The sequence below is a fragment of the Myotis daubentonii genome, chromosome 5 (assembly GCF_963259705.1).
Source record: "Myotis daubentonii chromosome 5, mMyoDau2.1, whole genome shotgun sequence".
NCBI lineage: Eukaryota > Metazoa > Chordata > Mammalia > Chiroptera > Vespertilionidae > Myotis > Myotis daubentonii.
In genome coordinates, this window is record NC_081844.1 from 63,846,701 (window position 1) to 63,870,469 (window position 23,769).

The following is a 23,769-nucleotide window of genomic DNA, read 5'->3' on the forward strand; positions in this document are numbered from 1 at the left end:
ACCCTCATTATTCTATCACTCCATGGAGAACTTATGACGAATACATGACATGACCCTCTTTATCTCACAGTGGCTTCTATGGAATGGGGACTTTCTTTTTTTAAAATCCTCATCTGAGGATATTTTTTCAATTGATCTTTAGAGAGAGAGTAGGAGGGGGGAGGCGGGAGAGAGAGGAAAAAAAAATCAACATGAGAGAGACCTTGCCTGCTGCGCTCCTGACCAGAGCCAGGGATTGAACCTGCAACCCTTTGGTTCGCGGGCGGACGCTCTAACCACTGAGCAAGCAACCAGCCAGGGTTATGGGGACTTTGGGTGGGTTGTAGCTTAAGAACTCAATATGAACTCCTGGCCACTGTTGTTTCTATCAACCACCAGCCAGAACTACCTGAAGAGTTCGGTTGGTAGAAATGCTCTTAGGCCAAATTAAATAATATTTTTGAGATGTCTGGCTCCATCTCATTTTAAATTATATTTCGAGACTTTTTGAACTTCTGACCTCACTTTACACATATTTTTGAGAAGAGAGCGACAAACATCTTCCTCTGTGTAAGTTTTATAGAACTTGCTCCATTTTCAGAATTTCTTTCTTCTGTATCTGCTTTTGGCTTTGGTCAGCCTTGAAATAAGTTCAGTAGTACCCTGACTTCGCAACAACTACTACTCTCTTACCTTTCACTTACAAATCATTATTGAAAGGTACAGAATTTTATCAATATCAAGACATCATACAGCTCCCAAATTTCATTTAGAAACTCATGCTTAGACAGCTCTTCCGAAGTTCTCTCCAATATTTCACAAAACATGCCTCGCCCCTCTTAGAAGGTCTATGAGAAGAGTTGTAGTGATAAAAATAAGATACTTTGTTTTCCCAACTGGAAATAAATTTCATTGGTCATATTATAATAATTTATTTTTCACTTGCCTTGATGGACAGTTTTTCCTGTTTTCCTGCTACTGCCAGAAGGAATGCCTTAATATGAATCAATCAACTTGAAGAATTAACTTCCTTGTATTTGATAATCTCTAAAATAGGTGAATTAATTTAGACCTATTTGTGGGCTACTTTTAAAAATATATTTTTATTGATTTCAGAGTGAGGAAGGGAGAGGGAGATAGAGATAGAAACATCAATGACGAGAGAGAATCATTGATTGACTGGCTCCTGCATGTCCCCTACTGGGAACCGAGTCCACAACCCAGGCACGTGCCCTGATCAGGAATCAAACTGTGACCTTCTGGTTCAAAGATAGCAGCTCAACCACTGAACCACACTGGCTGGGCTATGGGCTACTTTTAGATATATTGTGCAAATAATTCACCCTAGAAGATATTCCAATAAGTTTCTTATGCAGAACAATGATATAATTTCATTAATGAGAATTTTCTATGGTTATTTTAAGCAACTGTTAATCCATTTTTGAAAACTCCAAGCTAAACCCTTTACGCCAAAGCTTTTTAAACCATCAGTCGTCAAGAACTGTTTTGTTGTTTTATTTATTTGTTTAACTTTCACATAATCACATAACAATACTTTTGTAGAATGCACTGATCATGTGCTTGAATGCAATGATAATCTCAAATTTTTATATAAGTTTCTTAGTGCTTATTCCAAGTTCCTGTCCTTATGCACTGTGAACTGGTAGCAGTTTGCAGATCACCAGGGGCTACATTTAGAATGCCACCAATGGAGGCTAGAGTCTCTATGATGTAAAACTGGAGAGTAGATTGATAGGTTGTTCTTATATTATAGCAACATTGTAATATGTTTTCAGAAAGATTTACTTCCCCTAAAGAAAAACTTTTATCCCTGTTTTATAAAAAATATTCATCTGGCTGTGGATTCTTTTCTTTTTAAGAGAGAGAGAGAGAGAGAGAGAGAGAGAGAGAGAGGAAGAGAGAGAGAAAGACATCAATGATGAGAATCATTGATCCGCTGCCTCCTGCATGCTCCCTACTGGGAATTGAGCCCACAACCTGGGCATGTGCCTTTGACCAGAATCAAACCCAAGACCCTTCAGTCTGCAGGCCGATGCTCTATCCACTGAGCCAAACCAGCTAGGGCTGGCTGTGGATTTTTTTAAAAAAAAATATTTCAACACTGCCATTTACTAATTTAGTCTGCCACTTATACCAGAGAACATTGTGCCTATAACCCATGGCCTTGCCTTGGAATCCAACTCCTGTCGAAAGTCTGTGTGGAAGAAATGTTTATATTCTCTAGATCTTTTTTTAGATACTCCAAGTTGTGGTTCAAGTGTCATTTGCTCATTCACTTTAGCGTGTGTTGAGTCCAGTCATCATATACCTGAGTGTGTGAATCACAGTGTCCTGACTTCCAGAAAAATCATTTAACTGAAATATTAAAAATCATGCCCTGGCTTATATTTAGAGATGCTTTAAAATATTAATATCAAATGTAATATTACATTCTCTTCAGGGATTTTTGGGGGACATTTTCCATTTAGTATTCTCTACTTGAAAATTCATGTGAAGGATCATATTCATTTCAGATTTGTAGAAAACGCCCTTTTTTACAAGTTATTTTTTTGAGAGATCTAATGCATCTCACCTATGAACAAGAATGAGTTGTTAATCTGGCCTGTCCACGCTCAGATATTACTGGAGCGTTATTCATTTATTCATGCAACAATTAAGTATTAAATGCCAGTATATGCTACGCATGGTACTAAGTCTGCTAATTCAGAGGTAAGAAAACCAGGCCGTTTTCTTGCTCTCAAATAGTAAAGACTCTAGTAGAAGAGGTAGGCATGTAGTCCAGTAATAAAATAAATAAATGTAAAATCAGATTATGGTAAGCGCTCTAAAAGGAAGGTACGTTGTTATGGAAGTGTATTTAATTGTTAGATTTATTCAGTCAGAGATGCAGACATGTTTCTTCCATTTCCTTGTTCTATGCTACTAGCTAATGGTAACAGTTTGATTTAATACAAGACCTGAACATCAGCCCCCAGATGCTACCACTCCACATGGTCTGCTGAGGGTCTCTGAAGAGAAGCAGCTGTTTGGGACAGTGGTTCTTCGGGGAGATGGGGGGTGCACTGGTGCATTTAACAGTTTCGGCTAAGGTGGCTGATTTTTGCTACACATGACTGTGGTGTTGCTAGAGAGGGGAGCCTGGGGATTGGTGGTGGGAGGCTAGCTAGGTGGTAACTTCAAACAGAATAATGAGGCCAAGCTTGGTGATTCTCTCTGTGAGGGGCGAGGTCAGCACTCTTGCAGACCATGACCGCAAGGCCATCTCCCAGAGCTTCGAGGTCCATACGGACATGGAAAAGCTCTAGCTAGACTCAGGAAAATTTTATCACAGGATAAGCTCACCTTTTCCATAGCTGCAAACCACAGAGGCTGGGAGAAATGCTGATAGATCTCTTCTCTGGGAAGACTTGGGGTTTTGGATGATCACTATTGAAACTTGGCAGGCAGCACCAGGTTGGCTGCAAGGAATCCATCCCATCTTCAGCTTATTGACAACAATTTTGTTAACCTTTTGCATTTATCCAGTTTCCTAGCCTTGGCTTGGAGAATGTTGAAGTGAGGTCCTGCTGGAGCCATGAAATCAAAGGTGGGAAGGAACTTTTATGCTGACACCAGGGTATTGAAGGTTATCCGAGATCTGAGGAATTAAATGCTGAGCAAAGACAAGATCAGGGCAGAGCATCTGGCCAAGATAGTTGCTTCTCATTGGGCCTCTAGCAGCTCGGGTAAGGGAGGTGTCATGGGGACCAGCACAGACATAAAGACACCGGGGGCTTATAGATGAGCAAATGACAGCATGACTAACCTCTACAGGAAATAAAAATCATAAATGTAAAGAAACTTTAATTCCTGCCTGGTTAAAATTAAATCATATGTTACAATGGTTGGTGATAAAAATCTTAGAGGGAATAACAGTGGGTTTGTACAGATTCTCCAAACGATGACCACTGGTTTGCTAGAGAATTGCCGGAGAAGCACAGAGGCCTTGTTCAGATGGAGTCCATGTGGATTCTGCACTTATCATTATGGATTTGCATTCCTAAATCTTTTACCAAGAAGAGCAGAACCTCCCCCCGCCCCCCTCACTTCATGTTCAGCTGCTGGCTATAAAGTTTCTGTCGCTCTCTCTTAAAATGTTACCTTTGAACTGCAAACTATGATTGCAAGCAAGGCTTATAAAATATACATGTTAGAAAATTGTATTTTCCCCCTTCATTTATAGACTATATTTGTCCTTGGTGATTGAATTTTCTCACTAACCTGGTGGTAATTAACCCATGGGCTATGACCTAGTGATCTTGCCTTTATTTAACCTACCAATATAAAAACTGCAAATTTTCTTGTTAGTCAGAAGCATATCCTGGACCATAGGGCCTTTTTTTCTGTTCTCTTACTGACCATGTAAGAAAATAAATATGATGGCCTGTGGCTGAAATTGCTACTTTTCCATAATATCCACTCTCCTTTTTACATCAGTAATATAATTCCAATGTTATTCAATGCAGCATTGTGCCTAGCTAGCTAGCTAGGAATTATTCCTACTTTCTAAGTATCATTAAGGAGTGGTGACTATTGTATACCGACTTCTCTCTTGATAAACAGGAGACTTGCATGGATGAGTTAAACTCTGGAAATGTTTAAAGAGTCTCACATTTCAGTGGACAATGTATTTTTCAAGCCTCATAATGACATAAAAATCCTGGATGATCCCTGACTTCCAAATGAAATCTGTGGAGCTGAACTAAACCACAAAAGAATACTGTGAAGGGAAGAATACTGGACTTTACTATTTTGAGACTTTACAAGGAGATAGGATTTTTATTTGGCATTTTAATTTCTGTGTGGTAAAATGATAATGAAATATTGTTCATTATGTTCAAATTTAGGATAATGTTCCATTCTTATCTATGGATAAGTGGTAACTTCGTTGGGAATATCATGGTCAATTGTGTGGCTAAGACATCTGTTACTTTTGTCCTGTTGAGTATCCCTCCCTCCCCTTTGCTAATAAAACACCCCTGGTTTACTTTATTGAGCCATCCTTACCTAGTCCTCAGGCCATGTGATTGTGAGTGCCTGATGTACTTACTCTCTGACTCCCGGGCGGAGGCAATTTCCCATCCTGGGTAAAGAGAGTCACAGGATTATTGCTTCAGGGGTAGGAATGTGACAAAGCCTTTAGGTCACCTCGGGTTAAGGATTAGGAAAGTGGGAGGATATACTCTCTGAGACAATATTTACTCTTTTCAATGACATGAAAAGTGTCTGCCTGGGAATTGAGCTGAAACAAAGGTAGAAGTAAGAGATGGAGAGCAACCAAGTCCTGATCCCACACTGTGCAGCACCTGTTGAAGCGGTGCCCCCATCTGGGTTTTCCAATTATGTGAAACCACAGATCCCTCTCTCTGCTTCCACACTGTTTGGGATGGTGCTCTGTTATGTGTAATAGACAAGTTCTGACTACCACCTGGTGTACATTGTATGACTTTCCTTGTCAACCATGTTGCTGGGCGTGTGGACTAGGGAGAGAATTTAATCTAGTAGTAAATGTGTCTGAGTTCATGTTTGATGTGTCTTCTGACCAGCTTCAGAGACTTCATGGGAAAAACTTAATTTCCTACTCCACTTGGTTTTGGAGGCTACAAAATGCTCTTCTCCTAAGAGAGGCATCATTTCCCTGGCTGATTCTACTGGATATAGATTAAAATAAAAATGAAAGAGTACAAGAGAGAGAGAGGTGGGGATGCTGGGTTCCCCTCAGACCACACTCAGCTCTGCCATTTTAAGCCCCTCCAGGGAAAAAGAGCTACTGGTTTGATTAGTTGGTGTGCAGAGTAGATAGGCCACAGTGACTTGTGGGTGGAGTTACTGTGCGATGAAACCCAGTGAAAGTCTAGTACAGCCTCTTACCTCTTCCACTTCCTGGTTTCCTGTAGCTGGGTGGGTCTATTTGCATGAAGGCTCTTTCTGGGATATAGTACTTTCTATTGCTCTGTTTCTTCCTCTTTGTCCCTTTCTCAGTCACGCATGAGTGTGCTGTTCTTAATACTTTAGATTCACAGAATTAGGTGGTTCTGCTTGGAGCATTGAGAGCATCTAGTCCAGCTCAGACTTCATCAGAGTTCTGGGGTTAGCAGTCAGGTGCTTGCACAACATGAATACAGAGGTCCTTTGATTAACATTTGACTATTGTTATTTATGTGAACAAGAAATAGTACAATACAAGTGAGGTAAGTAAATGTGTATTTTTTTCCTATTCTTAGAGAAAGAGGAAGGGCGAGAGAGAAACATTGATTTGTTGTTCTACTTATTTATGCATTCACTGGTTGATTCTTAAATGTGTCCTGACCAGGGACTGAACCTGAAACCTTGACGTATTGGGACCACACACGAACCAACTGAGCTATCCTGCCACGGCTGTATTTTCTTTTTATGTTAATCTGTTAGGAAGCTGAAAGCCGAATGTATGGCTCAAAAACAAAACTAACCTTTAATTGTTTAAGCTATTTATAGTTGGGTTTTGTTATCTGCAACCTAAAAAGATCCTAAAGGAAATATACACTCTAATGCATGCTTAGATGATAGCACTGGAAATAGAACCAGTAGTTATTTAATTTTATTCCTATTTATGGCACAATGTATAAACTCTTCATGTGAAAAGATTGTGTTTTTTTCTGTTTCTTGGCATCATATCCTAGATGAGTACCCAACACATAGAAAACATTCAGCAAATATTTGTTAAATGTTTTACCTTCCAAATTTACATAGTCTATCTGGAGAGAATATCATATCTGTGCTAATCACAATGAAAGATTTCTAGTGGTATGATTTATCTAGGTTTTTAGTCATTAACTTATTCAGCATGTTATAACAGCTTATCTGATTTAGCATGTTATAACAGCTTAGAATACATGGACTATAGATGAATAAAATCTATAGGTGTTGCAAAATCTGTAGCTACAGCTAAACTATTAGATGATAAAAGCAGTATTCAAAATGAAATATTAAACAATTTCAGAGTTTTTAAAATCCTAAATGTGGTAAAACCTATAGGAATTCAAATCCATAATTTTGGATTTAGAGTGGATCAGAAGCTACCAACAGACCCAAACCTGTTTGCTGAACACATGTAAGTTAAAATCAGATGAAAAAATGTTGGCAGAATGAAGAATACTTAACTTGGGAAAGATTATTCTTATAGATAGAAAACAGGTAAGGAGAGAGTTTATAACGTGACATATTTGAAGCACTTTCTTGCTGGAGATAAATTAGATTTATTCAATGTTGTTTCAAAGGGACTAAAGAGAAAAAAGTTGGAGCAAAGTGTGGGACTTTCTGGTTGAGATATTGGAGCTCAACATGAGGGAAATGTTGGCAATGAACAATTTTCAAAAGTAGATTTGCCTGACTTGTGAGACTCAACTATGCAGACTGACAGTAAAGTGTCATGTAACCACCTGACAGGAGGCTAATGACAGAGAGTCTCCTGCTTGACTGACTCTCTTGTTAAAATGCTTTCATTTAGGTTAAAATCATTTGATAGATTCTCTTGTTTCTTTTCTTTAAGGATTTGGGAGTATCTTCTGAAATAAAGTGACAAGGTAATGGTAATTATGATGTGAGGACTTGTCAATCATATTATTTGTTCAACTTGTTTTTTATAACAAGGGGTCCCCTATGTTGCCCCTTCCTTATGTCAGGATAACAGTGGATCTGATGCTGCCTGTTGGTGTTGGAGGAGGGAAGCTCTGTGGTACTTGTCTAATTCAGGTACTGTGTTGGCAACCACTTATAAGCAAACTCGAGCATGTTTATATTGTGAGACTCATTAAACCAGAGGTCACCGTATACATGCCTGCATGATCATAGCATATTTTTAATTAGGCTAGTACAATTTTGGACTTTTTTAAAGTTTTAATGTTTTTGAAAGTGTAAATCAATGGTGGGAAAAAGGGAGCTTGCCACAAGTGTCTGTCCCAGACCCTGTTGTAGTTCATTCTCTCATCAAACCATTGGCGTTTGCAATCCCTGGAAGCAGTTTTGACTTGCAGGGATAAATCTGACTTATGCACAATGGGGCAGAGTTAAGAGTTCTCGTGACTCATGTATTAGTATTCCTGGCCCTCCCTGTCTAGATCTAACCCATGTTGGCCACATTTCAAATGCTTGGTGCCCACATGTGCCCAGTAGCTACTATATATCAGAATTCTGACTCAGACCTTTAAAGGGAGCCCCACACCCATGACACATAAGCTTCCAGGGGTTTTCCATGTAAATAAATCCTTTTAATTCTACTTCTCACTTTCCTCAGTATTGCTCTTGTTTTAATATTTTTTAATTTTTAAATGGTTTTTGTCTTTTATATCCTACCTGCCTCTTTTGCCAAAATAATTGACCCCCATTTTGAAAACCACTGAGTCTTGTAAACTATAAAATAGTAATTTCGTCTACTTGTTCATCACTATATTCTCCAAAGCTAGAACAGTTTCCAACACATAACGAGAATTAAGAAGAATTGGTCGAAGCTTTTGAGACCATGCTTCCTGGCCACTGTCCTCAGTTTTGGCTCAAATAAAATTTCAAAAAATGAAAAGAAAAGAAGATTGGTCAAGTGAATGAATAGATGAATAAATGAATTTAAGCCCCCAAATAAGCCACGATCAAAAGTGCTTCCAGCTCTGCCAGATTTCTTACCATTGTTTTGGGAGAGGAGTGACCAGAATAGAGAAGAAGGGACACTGAGACACTGTGGGTGGTGGTGGTGGTGGTGGGAAGGGCACTTTTTCCTTCAGGAACACTTTTTAAAATCTCATATTCTACACTGTTGGTGATTAGTTCCCTTTGTAAAATAATCCTATTCCTCCTGGTAATATATCTTTTAATCTCACTACCAAGAGATATTGGCCCCTTTCCTGATGCAGGTTACATTACAAATCCTCTTTAATTTGAAAATCAAGGAGTCCAGGTGTGCTATCATTGTTGGTGTCTTGCTGTTGTGCTATTATAAAGGGTGAGCTTATTGAACGTATCTGAAATTTATACATTTTGAGGGCTTTACCAGCTTAGCCCAGTGCTTTAAACATAGCAGGCAGCCAACAGACATCATTGACCCAGCAGAGCCCAGCACTATTGTAATCACATGGAACTGGCCCTCATGGAGCTTACATATAAGCTGAAGTATAGGAAGAATGAAAAGTAAAAAGCCACAATCACAATAAATAAATAAAAATACATATTTTAGAAAATGATCAATGTAATGGGAAAAAAGTAGAGCAAGGAAAGGGAATTGTGAGGGGGAGGAGACAGGCTGTGACTTTAGGTAGGCCATGGATGGAAAGAATTTGAGGCCACTATGCTCCGATCTTATATAGTATATTATTTTTAAAAAGAAAGGTATAGCAGTAATGTGCACACATTACTTACATGTATAAATGCAACTGAGTTTATTTTATTCTGGAATTTTATTTTTATAATATTACTTGGCATTCCTTTAGCTTGGACGAGACTGAATTGTTATAAATGGAAAGGTAATGATAGAGGGCTATGTAGCCAATTGGGAAAATATAATAAAGGAAAATATTATATGCCCTAGTTGGAAAATGATATAAAAAGTGTGCCAACAAATTTTGGAATAACCTTAGTTGGGAAAGGATATAAAAAAGCATGCCAACAAATTTTGAGCTGTTTAGTAAATTGATATTGCAAATACCAGTTTTTATAAGCCAACAATAACAATAAACTAAAAATGATATAACTACAAAGTGAAATTATACTTGAAAAAAGCACATTAACATGTATCACCAAATTATAGAGATTTAGAAAATAGTAATGAAGAGCCCTAGCCGGTTTTGCTCAGTGGATAGAACCTTGACCTGTGGGCTGAAGGGTGCCAGTTTTGATTCTGGTCAAGGGCATGTACTTCAATTGCAGGCTCAATCTCCAGTGGGGGCCATGCAGGAGGCAGCCAATTGATGATGTCCTCTATCATTGATGTTTCTATTGCTCAATACCTCCTTCTTCCTTCCTCTCTCTAAAAATAAAAAAATTAAAAAAAGAGAAAATAGTAATAAAGAAATAGATATGCTAACTTAAAAATTACAGTTAAATATTAAATATTAAAGGGGCTTTTCCGGTTATTAAAAACAAACCGTAGGAGCTAGGAGCTGCCCAGCTGTATCCTCATTCATAACCAGATAAAAATTAACATTTTAGCCACATTATATTAGGACAGCCATTAAATTGAGAATAACATAGAGTTAGAAAAAGCAGCACAGTAAATACATTATAATGATCTTTGGGCAAAAGTTGTGAATTTGGTCTCCTTTCTAACACTAACAAGTGACCTCCCAAATTTGCTGCTGTAAATGAAATGGGCCAACTGCCCAGAAAGATAACTTCTAACTCTAGAATTACATAATTCTGACCTGTCCACATTTCCCTCTGCATTATTTTAATTAATGGAAATAAAATTGGGTTTAGAGGACTGGACTGCTACTTAAAATCATGTAATCCCGGTTATAAACCCAAGATCACCCAGCTATTTATTAGCACAAATGTTCCTTTTATTTGGCTGCTTCTAGCAGTCAGAACTTTCTCTTTCATTTCTTCTTCCTAACCCCCAATATTGTGAACCCCATGTAATTCTCTTTTTTTTCTTATTGACACTATTACATTATTACTGATGTCTCTCCCCCGCCTCCCATGCTTTGTCTGCCTTCACCCAGCCCCCACCCCTTTCCCTCTGGCCATCACCACACGTTGTCTGTGTCTCATTTCTGATACCAATCTATTCTGTCATTATGTTGGAAAAGCATAAAGCTAAAAGTTTAGTAAAAGTTTTTTATTCTCCCCTAATCAAATAGGCAGCACAACAATATCAATACCCTTGGTCATAATGCCCTCAATAGCAGGGATCTGACAATAAATTAGTGGGATACAAAAATAAAAGTCACTGATATAACAACTTTAAATAATTTCAGATCATCGTTACATTATTTTACCTCTAAGATTGAAGCTCAGAAGTGCTCCACTTCTAAGATGCCAGCATGGAAAGTTCTATGAATTTAATCCCCAGTGAAATGAGCAAAGCTAGCAAAAACTCTAAAAAATAATCCAATCATTTAAAGTTTCTAAAAATAGTCCTAAGGGCATACAGAAAATATAAAACATAAAAAAACTTTTATTCCTCACACTCCACTAAAACACAAAAGGTAAGTGGTCATCTGTGACATGTGAGCCACAACCTACTTCCTCTTTCTCCCCCATTCTAGTTCAGACGGACAGAAACTTCGGGGTGGGGGTGGGGAGTGTGTGTAAAGGCCAAGAAAATGGGGCTCCCTCACCACTTAGTTCCCAACCAGAAGAACTTACTGCGGTTCTCATTCCCTCCAACTACAAGCTGAAGGAGCTAAGTTGCTAGTGGGCATGGCTGAGAGTTCAGGGGTTCCCCTCCTCCATCCTCCTGCCCCTGTCCATGGGATAGAAACTGCCCTATGCGGGAAAGGTTGAGAATACTTGGGCCAATATTGCCCTCACCCAGGCTTATTCGAAGGACAGAGGATCCAGGATGGGAGACCAGAGACTGTCTACAAGCCCACTCTCCAAAGGGTGGTTCAGAGCTTTTGTTGGGGGAAGGCAATCTGTAGGGAAAAGCAGCTCGGTAGCGCTTCCCAAAGGAAGCGATTTCATTTGAAACAGAGTGTTCAAGGATAAGGAAGCCCCCGAAAACAATAATTTATCTTAATCAAGAGCAACGCTCAGTCTAATAGGCGAGTTAGTTCAACAGATAAAAAGATACACCTAAGAAGAGCCCTCTTAGGGACAGAAAAAATTCTCAAAAATAATACCCTGGCACAGCAGCTCACATTTAATTGGATTAAACTGCTGAAAAAATTGGGCTCAGTCTTGAGGACATTGTCAAAAACAAAATGATAATCAGCTGGTAGTTAGAGACGACTAATGGGTAGTGATGCCGGAACCGATGAGCAGGAATTTTTCCCGGGGTCTTGTCTCATGTCTCATGCAAGGGAGGAACGAAGCCGTGGACCAGAGGTATTCAAACAAGGCAGGAGTTTCTTGCCAACAAACTCAGGCTCCCTGCTTGGGAGGGACATTCAAATGGGTTGCCTCCTGAAGCATTCTGCTCTTCCCCTCACACCAGGTAAAGGCCTGCTCTTTGTCTAGCTGTGCAGTTGGCCAATTGGTTCCTGGCCTTTTTGCAACATTGTTTTCTTTCACTTGCAAGAAAAGCATCCTCATTTCAAAACACCCTGTTTTTCTGCTATCCATCCTGGTTTTCTGCAAAACATATTTTTTGTTTGTTTCAGCTAGCTCCAGGATTCCTCCTTCTCCCACCCCTTACCCTTTCTGCCCAATTCTGCTTTAACTCCTCCCAGTAGGATCTTTTTTTTTTTTTTTAGAGGGGGTGGTGAGAGGTGGAGGGAGGGAAGGAGGAGAGGAGGGAGAGAGAGAGAGAGAGAGAGAGAGAGAGAGAGAGAGAGAGAGAGAGAGAGAGAGAAGGAGAGACGGGAAGAGAGGGAGAGGGAGAGCAAGGAAGAGGGGGAAAGAAGAAGGGAGAGAGGGCAAAGGAGAAAACTCGCACGCAGTAGGATCTAATACCAAATGAAGCAGGCAGCTTACCAGGGGATCATGGAAAGACAGTGTTAGATCTAAGGAAGTCCTGTTAAAACCAAGGTCATCCCAGGGGGAAGATGTCCCTCCTCTTGGTAAGCTGATGACCGAAGTGGAGATAGATTTCACTAAAAGAGCTGAAGGAAGTCACCAAAATACAAATAATAAGACAATAAAAACAGACCTGTGGGAGAGGGATGGGAATCCATATCCAGAGTTTCTACAATATAGTACCTACAACATCCAGTTTTCAACAAAGAATTATGAGACAAGCAAAGACATAGAAAAGTATGACTCATATACTTTGGGGGGGGGGGACCCAGGAAACAGAAATGGCCTGTGAGAGGGACTAGATGTCAGCTTAAAGACTTCAAAGTCGCCGTTATTGATATATGTAAAGAATAAAAGAAACTATGCTTGAAGAAGAAAGGGCAGGTATGGAGACAACGACTCAACAAGACAAATCAATAAAGTGATAGAAAGTATAGAAGAATAAAACAGAAAATCTGGAGTTAAAAAGTCCAACAAATAAAATGAGAAATTCAATAGAAGGGCCCAATGGTATTTTTAAACTGGCAAAATAAACAATCTTAACTTTATGATAGGTTGATAGGAATAATGAATTCCCCCTAAAAAGAGAGAAAAGAATGAAAAAAATAAAACATAATTAGATGGAATGGACAAATTTTTAAAAACACACAAATTACCAAAACTGAGTTGTGTACCTAGCAACCTCACATTAAGTAACGAGTAAATAGACCGAATTAACAGTCATGTGAAGATATCCTATTTCCTATATTCACTATAGGGTGAAGGAGTCTATGTTTCCATCAGCTAAAGTAAACTAAATTATTTACCTTCTTGTCATTAACAAATGGTTATTTCTGCTTCCTTCTAGTAAGAAGATGAAAGAAAAATGACTTCTATTGTGTTTTGCCTTATTATAGGTAGTTGGTTGGGAGAAGAAATTTACAGAGTATTCATTATGGTACTTCTGCTTTGATATTTACTCCCTATCAATTATTTTCTTTATTTCTTGAGAGTTCATGCTTATTTTAAGACACAGCTTATATGGCTTACCTGGTAAATTATTCAAAAATATTTAAGAAAAATAACACCAATAATGTACACATTCTTTCAGAGAATACAAAAACATGAAACAGTTCTTTACATGATTTGTGGAGTCAGTACAACTTTGATACAACTGACAAAAACAGTTGGTGAGAGAAAAATCACCAATAAACACTTATAAAAAAATTAAAATATTTTGTAACAAGATCTAGAACCATATAAAATGTATATCATGACTAAGTTTTATGGAAATTAGTAAAATAATATAAATATCTATTTTTAAATAATATTTCTATTGATTTTAGAGAGGAAGGGAGAGGGAGAGAGATAGAAACATCAATGATGAAGGAGAAACATTGATTGGCTGCCTCCTGCATGTCCTCTACTGGGGATGTGCCTGCAATCCCAGCACTTACCTTGACCAGGAATCCAACCGTGATCTCCTGGTTCATAGGACCCCCTGCTCAAACACTGCACCACACCTGCCTGGCTAGAAATATATTTTCTACTTTCAAAATGAGCGGAAGAGAAATAACAGAAAACAGTGTAAGGAATCTTTGAAGACTATCAAAGACTGATGTCAGGGAAAGAGACTGCCAATTGGCAATGACGTCAGAGGTCAGACAGGGTCATTTGCATATTTGTTCTCAGCAATACTTCTCATCTTCTGTCACAGGGGGCTGGAGGCCTGAAAACTGCTTTCCTGAGATTTCTTTGGCAGCTGGCTGGTGTAAGACTCTGACAGAGGCCGGTAATAGCAGGTGATTAGAATGCAAGAGGAAGGCAAATGCCCAAACTCACACCTTTTGGTGGGGGGAGGGTGGAACCTTCATCGGAGCCTTCCACAGCAGGCCCAGGGTGATGGTGAGCACCTGGGGTCCTCCTCACTCCTGCAGTCTGTTCCCAGCAACAGCGGCACATGTTTTCTGGGTTGTCAGTACAGCAGCAAAGTAGTTGAGCTTTAGCAGCCCTGGTAGCATGGTGCTCTCTCCCTGTGTCTGTCCCAGGGATACTTTCTGGGAACTTTGGAACCCAGGACTCCTGCACTAGCAACAGAACGGCCTGGGATTCCTGCAAGGCAGCTGCAGCAGTGAGTGGTCCACAGTACTAGCTGCAGAGGACTGCTCCGGCGGGCACTACTCCAGCTCCAGCCCAGTCCGGCGCTGACCCTCCTGCAGGTAACACCATTTCCCCTTCGGCTCCTGTAGCCTGGGATGGCGGCGAACTGCAGATACTGACCACTGAGGACCTTTCCTTTTCCCTTCTGGCTACTCCAGCCCTTCTAACTCTGTTGTAGCTTATCTCGAAATGTATTAAATTCCTCCAGTTGAAATAGTTGAATTTTTGTTTTTTTCCAAGTGGACAATGACACTGGGGATGTGATGGGAGTACAATCCTACAAAACCCAAACCAGTTTTTCCTTTGTTTTTTTCTCCCACATTTACTCATATTTAATTTTAGTGTTATGTATTTTTAAATATTACATGTATAGGATAAATCCTCTTACTGATTTAATACATGGTATGCAAATAAGTGAATAAACGATTGCATGCTAATATACATCTCAAATAGAAATGAGGTTAAATCAAGAAAATGTTAACTTTTATAATTTAAAATATACTAAATAGTTCTGGAATTTAATACATGAAGTATAAATAATAGCATGATAGTAATCATATAATAAATAAATACATCTTTCTTTTTCCTAAAAGTTCTTTTTTTGGCATACAGAAAAGAAAATATGATTATATTTTAGAGTAGAAATCTCTTCTAATGTTCATTACAATCCAAGCTTCAAATTTTGAATTTTTTTTATTACTTGTCATAATGAACCTATTAACAAGTATTGCATTTCCAGAAAATGTTGGGACTATGATAGTTTATTTCTCCATTGAGTTTAAGGATCATGATGTGATGCATTATATGTATTTATGAGTTGTTCAGATAATTACAGAGAGAAACAATACATATAAAAATGAAAACACAATTTTAGCCATAAAAAAAGCTTAACTTTTACGAACATTAGCTCTTATGAAACATGTGACACACCAAAAGAGAAATACACCTGGTGGAGACAACATGCTATAATAATATGTACTTCCCCCGTTTTGTGCATTCTGGTACAATTCTTTATCTAGGAAAGTACTCTGTGTCCAGAAATAATAGATAATTGTATAGCAAAGGCCTTCTAATCTAGAATTTTCTGAGGGTGACTGAAAGATGATTGAAATCTCAATCAGAATTAAAATTATAAATTTTACTACACATGAAATTAGCCATTGGTAAATGAACTTGTACATATATCGGTAATATTTTGATATGGGATTTCTTTTTATTTACTTTCTTGTATGTGGCTAATCCTCTACACATTGGATGCAAACCATCTGGCTTCAGTTTCTGGTTTTGTCCCTAACTGTGGTCTTGGGTGAGGTTCAGTAATGTCATTTCTTAAATGTTATGAGTGTAAAATGGAAAATACACGCACGAACTTAGCAAGATTATCTTCCACAGCCTCGGTGCATTACCACATTAGGATTGCTGTAGCTGATGGCAGAGGGCGAAATAGTCAAGGTCAACCCTTCTCACTTTAAAATGGGCTCTTGAAGTTCACTTCATAATCACACACACACAAAAACCCAATTAAAAAGTTTTAAAATTCTAAGAAGTTGTCTTTAAGCATTAGGGAAAAAGTGTGGATTGAACATAACGTTTTTATTACAAACTCTGACAGAGGAAGGATGACTTGAATCAGGTGAAAGCCCTTCCTCAGAGGGGAAAGCTTTGGAGCCAGAGAGGTAAGAGTGCTTTGAGGTCCCATAGGGGAGCCTACTCTCATAGCTCCCGTCATTTCAGGAGGAGGGAGCATGCTCTGCACTCCCATTTCAAGGCAAGGCTTCGTAATGCTCCCCAAATGGGACGACCAGAGGATTTAATATGAAGGGTTTGCCTTTTCTGGCAGAAAGAGGGTTTGAGATAGCATCTTGCTGTGTCCCAGCATTCTGCAAGACCTGGTGTGGAGAACAAAGTTGCTTCATGCCTAATAGAGACTGTGGGATTGCAAAAAAGATTGGGAGACCCTAGGAGGCATGGGGTGTTGAGATAAGGAGTAAGGAAGGTGCGTAGATATGAAGGGCAGGCTAGAGGCCTGACTGAGCACAGTTTCTTCATTGTATGCAAAAGCCAGATGGGAATACTAACATCAGCTGTGGATACAGAGAACAAAGGTGGTCACAAAAGATTAACAGAGTAATTCCAATATTCCCGCTGTGTCCGCTTCTAATGCGTGCTCTGTCTCTTCAAAGTGTGCTTTTGCCTTGCTGTATGTCTTGTAATTTACTTTTTTGGTAGCCAAACTAGATGTACCAGGTATAAAGGAATTACAGTAATAGGCCTTCAGTAATGTGGGGGAGCTGTGGTGGAGGGGAAGCATGCTAGCCCTTTGATTAGGTCTCAGGCTCTTGGGAGACTCTGCCCCTGGATTATGAGCTTCACGTGCTTCTCAGTTCAGCCCCCTCTCTCCACGCCCCTCAGGTGGGACCGATGGATGGCTAGAGTGGGCTGGAGTTGGGTATCTCCCTTCCCCCAATCCGTGGTCGGCAAACTGCGGCTCGCGAGCCACATGCGGCTCTTTGGCCCCTTGAGTGTGGCTCTTCCTAAGCCTTAGGAGTACCCTAATTAAGTTAATAACAATGTACCTACCTACATAGTTTAAGTTTAAAAAATTTGGCTCTCAAAAGAAATTTCAATCGTTGTACTGTTGATATTTGGCTCTGTTGACTAATGAGTTTGCCGACCACTGCCCCAAGTTAATTAAACGGAGAAACCCCAGCAGATTAGGATCTGGTTAAATAGCTTCTCCTGAGGGCAGGCCTTTCAATTTAGCTTATTGTCTCAAGAAGCAGGAGGGGATGTTTCTCGGATCTTCTCTGTGAGAACCTGGTAGACTTCCAGAAGGTCAAACTCACAGGAGTGTAGGGTTTCACCAACGACTGGGTACCCTAGAGGTTTTCTCTCTCAAACATGGCCACACTGAGCCTCCTGCAATTCCTCAGCCACAGCTCACGTTTCCATACCCAGCACCGGCTCCTCCAGAGATGTCAGCGCCTGGGTTTCTGTTCTGTAAGTAGTGAATCTCTGTAGTCACCTGTCAGTGAATTTCTGGCAGTATTTTGCTCTGTGACATCCTTCCTCTTAGAGATCTAAGAAGAATTGTTGATTTTTCAGTTTGTTCAGCTTTTCATTTCTTGTCAGAACAGAATAGCGGCTCCCATACTTCTTACATGCGAAACTGGAAGTCTGCATTACATTTTTTTAAGCCTCACCTGAGGATATGCTTATTGATTTTGAGAGAGAGAGAAACAGGGATGTGAGAGAGAAACATCGATTGGTTGCCTTGCATATTCTCCCCGAATGGGGATTGAACCGGAAACCTAAGTATATGCCCTGAGCGGCACTCGAACCCACAACCTTTTCATGTATGGGGTGACGTTTAACCAACTGAGCCACACCAGCCAGGACTACATTACATTTTTTAAAAAGGAGTTTATTAATTTATTTAAAAAGAATTATCTCATTATGTTAGTATAAACATTATATTTTATGAAAAATAACTTTTCAAAAAAATGTGAGAAAAGTGACATTGTTTTACATTTTTCAAATTTGTCTAATGTCTGGCTTAATGGCTGGATTTTCATATTTTCTTCTGCATTGCTGCTATGATAGGCTGTTTTGGTTGATGTATATGAAGAAAGTCTAGACTCCTTTGGCAGATGTTTAAAAGGGATTTAGGCCTTTAAAACTTTAATAGTCTTTTCAGATAATTGTGGATATTCTTCTTTGGTATTACATGGAAACTTGACAAGTGATCATTTCTTTTGTTTTTAAGTTTTTATTAAATTGATTGGGGTGACATTGGTTAGTAAAATTATGTAGGTGTCAAGTGTACATTTCTGTATACATCATTTATATATTGCATTGCGTGCCCACCATCCAAATCTTCCTTTATCATATATTTGACCCTCTTTAATTCCCCCTTCCCTTCCCTCTGGTAACCACAATACTGTTGTCTGTGTCTATGAGTTTTTGTTTATCTGTTGCTCTCAGTTCTATAGCCCACATTACATTTAAAAAAGAAGGCTCAGAGAACAAGTTGACTGCAGTGGGGAGAAATGCAGAAAATTATATTTCTGTGCATCTGAGTCTTAATGGATAAATATCAAAGTTGTTATAAATAAAAAACATGACAAACACTGTGAACACATACTTGCAAACCATCCACACTAAGGCAAGAGCCTCCAAGGGAAGGGAAGGGCACCTCTTCCATCTGCTTTGTTTCTGTCTTCCAGCTCATGTCCCTCCTGCCGTAGCTCCCCACAGGCTGTGTACGGCTGAGCTATTCATTTCAAAACCTTACTTGATAAATTCGTAGTCATCACACCTGCCAACCTTTGGTATTCCTGCCTGCATGGTGCTTATATTTGTGTTGTTTCCCTCAATTTTGTTCTCTTGCCTTTATCCTTTAGTCCTGGTGGGCATTTCTCCGAGGGCCTGGGTATTGCAGCTCTTTCTGAAGCCAACAGCCTAAATCCCACCTCTCCTTCTCTGCTTCTGTATTTGTCCTGCTACACAATCAGCATTCTGGGTGATGCATCTGTGGGAGGCTCATTGTAAATCTCCTCTGTCAGGCTGAGTTTCTTTGTACTTAAGAGCTGAACTGAAAGGTGATTCCTCATTGCAGGGCAAGATAGCATTTCCTATTTCGACCTTAAATGTTCCTTTGCCAGCAGCAGCTAGGAGATGTTGCCCCTTAAATATTTTCCATCCAATAGTGTATAGGCAGCCAGAGTTCCCAGTTCGTATGTCTACAACTGAGATCTAGCATAAAAATGGTGATACTTTTCATTATGAAGAAGGAAATGCTATAGTGTGGTGCTTGTTCTTCAAGACAAACTAAATATTTCACAATAAAAAAATACCAATTGCCTGTTATTGTCTTCAATGTTCAATAGTTTTGAGTGGATTTGAAAGGAATGGAGTGTAAGTCACTGAAGAAGTTAATTGTTCTGGTTGAAGGAAGATAATCACAAAGGAGCCCAACGTTAAGTTTCATACCCCAGTGTTGATTACCTTTCTGCAAGCAGTCAGAATGTTATTTTCTGAGCTGCAGAGCAATTAATGGATAGAACTGCAGGAAGTATTTAATTGAGTATTGATTTAAGGCCAAGCTGTTGTTTGGCTGAGGCATTGCATTATAATTAATGGACCTTAACCAGAGTTTAATTTTTCCGCACTATTTCTGATTTTCAAGCGTTGTAATAGCAACCCTCAAATAATCCATCGAGGGAGCCTTGGACTTTTTCTATTAACTTTTTAAAGTTTTGACTGAATTTTTAACACACCCAGAAGACGTCTAGCTTTTGATAGTATCTTCAAAGTCTGCTGCGTTTTGAATACATTTAAGATTAAATTCTCCCATTGACATATTGTCAATTAGTCAATAAATTCATTCATACAAGTTTAATATAGGGTAATATTATTAAGGGCATGATTTACTGAGGAAGGCTGTGCCTTATACTTCCCTGGAGTTCTGTAGGCAAAGAATAGATTCTCATCTGCTTGGGATGGTACTGAATGCTTAAGTGCTGCTGAATGCTTTCTTGAAGGGCAGAGGATGGAAAATCCCTTTCAAGGGCTCATCCATAATACTATCCCGTGACTGATTAGTCCCTTTGTAATGTCAGAAATATAAGTTTGTAATTTTTAAAATAGCCACCTGGCCACTTTTGGATTTGGCCTATTACTTAAATTCTAGCCTAGCTAGGTTCAAGATGATGACTTACATTGTTACCAGTTTCAGTATGTATCAAATGCAGCATTGAGATCCTAGTGGTACACAGAGATGAACAAAACGTAGTTGGAGTAGCTGCCTCTGTGCACATTACAGCCTATTTTGAACACAAACAGTGCAGAAATAACGAAACCATATGGCAGTCCGTAATAAAGAATGACTTTCTAGTTCAATCTGTTTACAAAACTTTCCAAAATTATCAGCCATCTCATTTTCTTTGTCCTCCTCACAAGTCTTTACCTTTCTCCGCAGTCACTATTATAGCTAAATCCCTTTAATGTCATGTCTCATCAACATTACCCAACAGTTGCTGCAAAGGATGCTGCAGTGTAAATGTTTCGATCTCTTCAATCTCATTTTGCCATCTTAGTATACGAGGCCGAGACTAGCTGTTTGCTTCTGCTGTGCCGCGGTTTGGGAATTCGTTGTAATCCCAGCAGCAATTTCAAGTCTGGCACCTGCTACTCTCTTTCTGAGATGTGGAGCAGCTACGTGTGCCAGCTCCCCAGGGAGCTAGCACGTTGGGAGAAAGCATGGAACACTAGCAGCAGGGCTCTCCTGCCTGAATTCAAAACACTTCGATGGATTCAAGACTCCAGTACATTTTAACAATCCATCCAGGAGCCCAGGGCGTAATTGGTGGAATCAGTCAGGAAGTAGGTGTTCAGGACTACCCATGCAGATTTGAGACACCTTTCATTTACTCTGCATCTTCACAATTAGCTGGTGTGAAGAACATGAGGAGGTAGACTGCAGATTTATTTCCATGTCAGATCAACCAAGTCACCTGCTGGTACAACAGCAATAAAAATTTCACATCCTTATAACTAGATTCACTTAGGTCACTGACCAGTCCATGTTAGGAGGTGGAGCCATGTGGGAATATGTATACTCTTCACAGGAGGAGTGTTTAACTCTTTGTGAATGTGTTTTATATAAAACCAGGTCTGAATGGCATGTAACATTTGCGGAATTGTCAGTTCACTTAGAGAATTGTGCTTTTTCCCCCTTTATGCATTAATACTTATTCGATTGAACTTCATTTGCAATAGACGCTGAAAAAATTCAAATGTTTTTGAGTACAGGTATTATGTTTATGTGAAGCAACTTGGTACTCCAACAATGTTATAAAATTTTTTTCTTAAATACTTAATAATATCAGTTCCAAAAGAACAGTGCCTCTTGTTTTTGTACCGAAATATTTTCACTATGAACACAAAGAACTCCTGAAGATATAGCAATATTGGAGCAGTGGAGGAATTCTGGACTCAGCTTCTTTTGGCCTTCCTGAGTTAGGGGCTGGGGAGTGAAAGTTTATACTATTGTGAACTGATGAGAAGGAGTTGGGCATTTGGACCTGAAAGTGCTTGTGGATTATCCCATCCAGGGTACGAACAGGGTAAATTGAATAAATGAGTAAGTGAATGAATGATGAAGTGAAAGAATAGCCAGTAGAATTGTTGACCACAATGATTAAGTTGTATCTTCTGTTACCCAACCATGTTTTCTCACAGCTGACTAGGTCAGCGGTTCTCAACCTGTGGGTCGCGACCCCTTTGGGGGTCGAAAGACCCTTTCACAGGGGTCGCCTAAGACCATCGGAAAACACATATATAATTACATATTGTTTTTGTGATTAATCACTATGCTTTAATTATGTTCAATTTGTAACAATGAAATTGGGGGTCACCACAACATGAGGAAGTGTATTAAAGGGTCGCGGCATTAGGAAGGTTGAGAACCACTGGACTAGGTAAATGCAGTCAAGGAGGTCTATCTAAGAAACGGTAGAAATTATATCAAAAACAGTGTTTGCACACTTATGGTGGGGGTCCTGGAAATAGAAATTCTGGCCTCCCCTCGTACCTGCCAGGGACTCTGCAGCGTTTGAGGGCACAGCCTGCATCTAGAATACCCCATTTCAAAGCTCAGCACACCACTTTTTTTTTCCCCCCTGTGGAAACCATAGGCAAATAACTCAAGACACTCTCCCTCAAGTTTCTCATCTTAAAAAGAGGATAATAATTGTCTCCATCTCATCGGAAAGGCTTGCGTATGAGAGATAAGCTATATAAGTCTTTGTTCTTGACACATTTGAAGCAGTGTCCAGTGTCAGCAGTTATTATGATGGTGATTGTTGTTGTTATTTCACCTGATGTCTCACTCTCTTTTGCCGCCTTTAAAATGACCTTTCTGGAAACGATGTTTGCACTTCCACCTCTGATCCCTGGTGTTCTTGTCGACCGCCCAGGTTCTCTGACAGTCATGCTGATCTGAACCACATTGCTGCTGTTGGGTTCCAGCCCCGCTGTCCCTCTCCCGTTCCCCACGTGCTCCCCATCATTTTTTCTTTCTGAAATTTCTAGCTGGGGGAAGGATGTCCCTATCCCCAGCCCCCTTAATTCAGGTCTTAATTCAATTTTTATAATACCTTGATATTAAAATAATACTAGTCTTTTCTCTTGTAGCTATCTCTGCAAGATTCCCTCAGAATCGGTTGGGAAACAGTAACTGTGGGTGCCAGGGAAGCTGTACTCACCAGCGCCTCTCACTCCACTTGCAGTCAACCAGTGGCCCAGGCCAGACCAACCACCATCTTCCACCGTCTTCGACTTCAGGTATGTTTGCTGATCATCAGACTGCATCTTAAGATTTAGTAGAATGTCTCTCCCACACCTCTTATTCGAAGTTCACAATTTTGATGCTTTAAGCTCTAAAAGATCTTTTTAAAATTTCTGTAAGTTGCTAGTTGCTTCTTTTACAGGAGAAAGAGTAGAAATAAGGGCAGATTAAAAGCCCAGGCAAACACATGCATATAACAGCTATTCCAAGTGAAGACGTCTTGGAGCCTTGAGTTTTGAGGTAAAGCAGACTGCTCTGACGCTGTCATGTCACAACTGGGTGTAATAACACAAAGGGGAAGAGCCTGAGGGCCGGGCCCAGGGAGATGTTTTACATGATCGCTTTGTTCAACCGACCCCTATTCCATTGACTGGAGGTTGGAAATGGTTCAGGAGGATAACACAATATAAGAAATTATAGTGACGTCCCTTTCAACGTTTACTTAGTTTCTCGGTGGAAGACTCGTGCTTGTGACTGTTCATGACTCATTTTGAAAAGACTGAGTGTGAGTCTAGTTAGTGACCAAACAGAGGAACATGTTTATTTATTTTTTTAATAACAGAAATCCAATGGAGTAGATTAAGAGAAGAATTCTTTAC

The 23,769-nt window shown here is 39.6% G+C and overlaps 1 protein-coding gene across 1 annotated transcript in view; it reads left to right on the plus strand.

Annotated features, from left to right (window-relative positions):
• SLC7A11 (solute carrier family 7 member 11) overlaps positions 1-23,769 on the plus strand; it is a 239,333-nt gene that overhangs the window by 143,024 nt on the left and 72,540 nt on the right. The window contains exon 12 of the mRNA XM_059698019.1: positions 23,017-23,166. Coding sequence (XP_059554002.1) covers positions 23,017-23,166 — 150 coding nt within the window. The remainder of the gene's footprint in view (positions 1-23,016; positions 23,167-23,769) is intronic.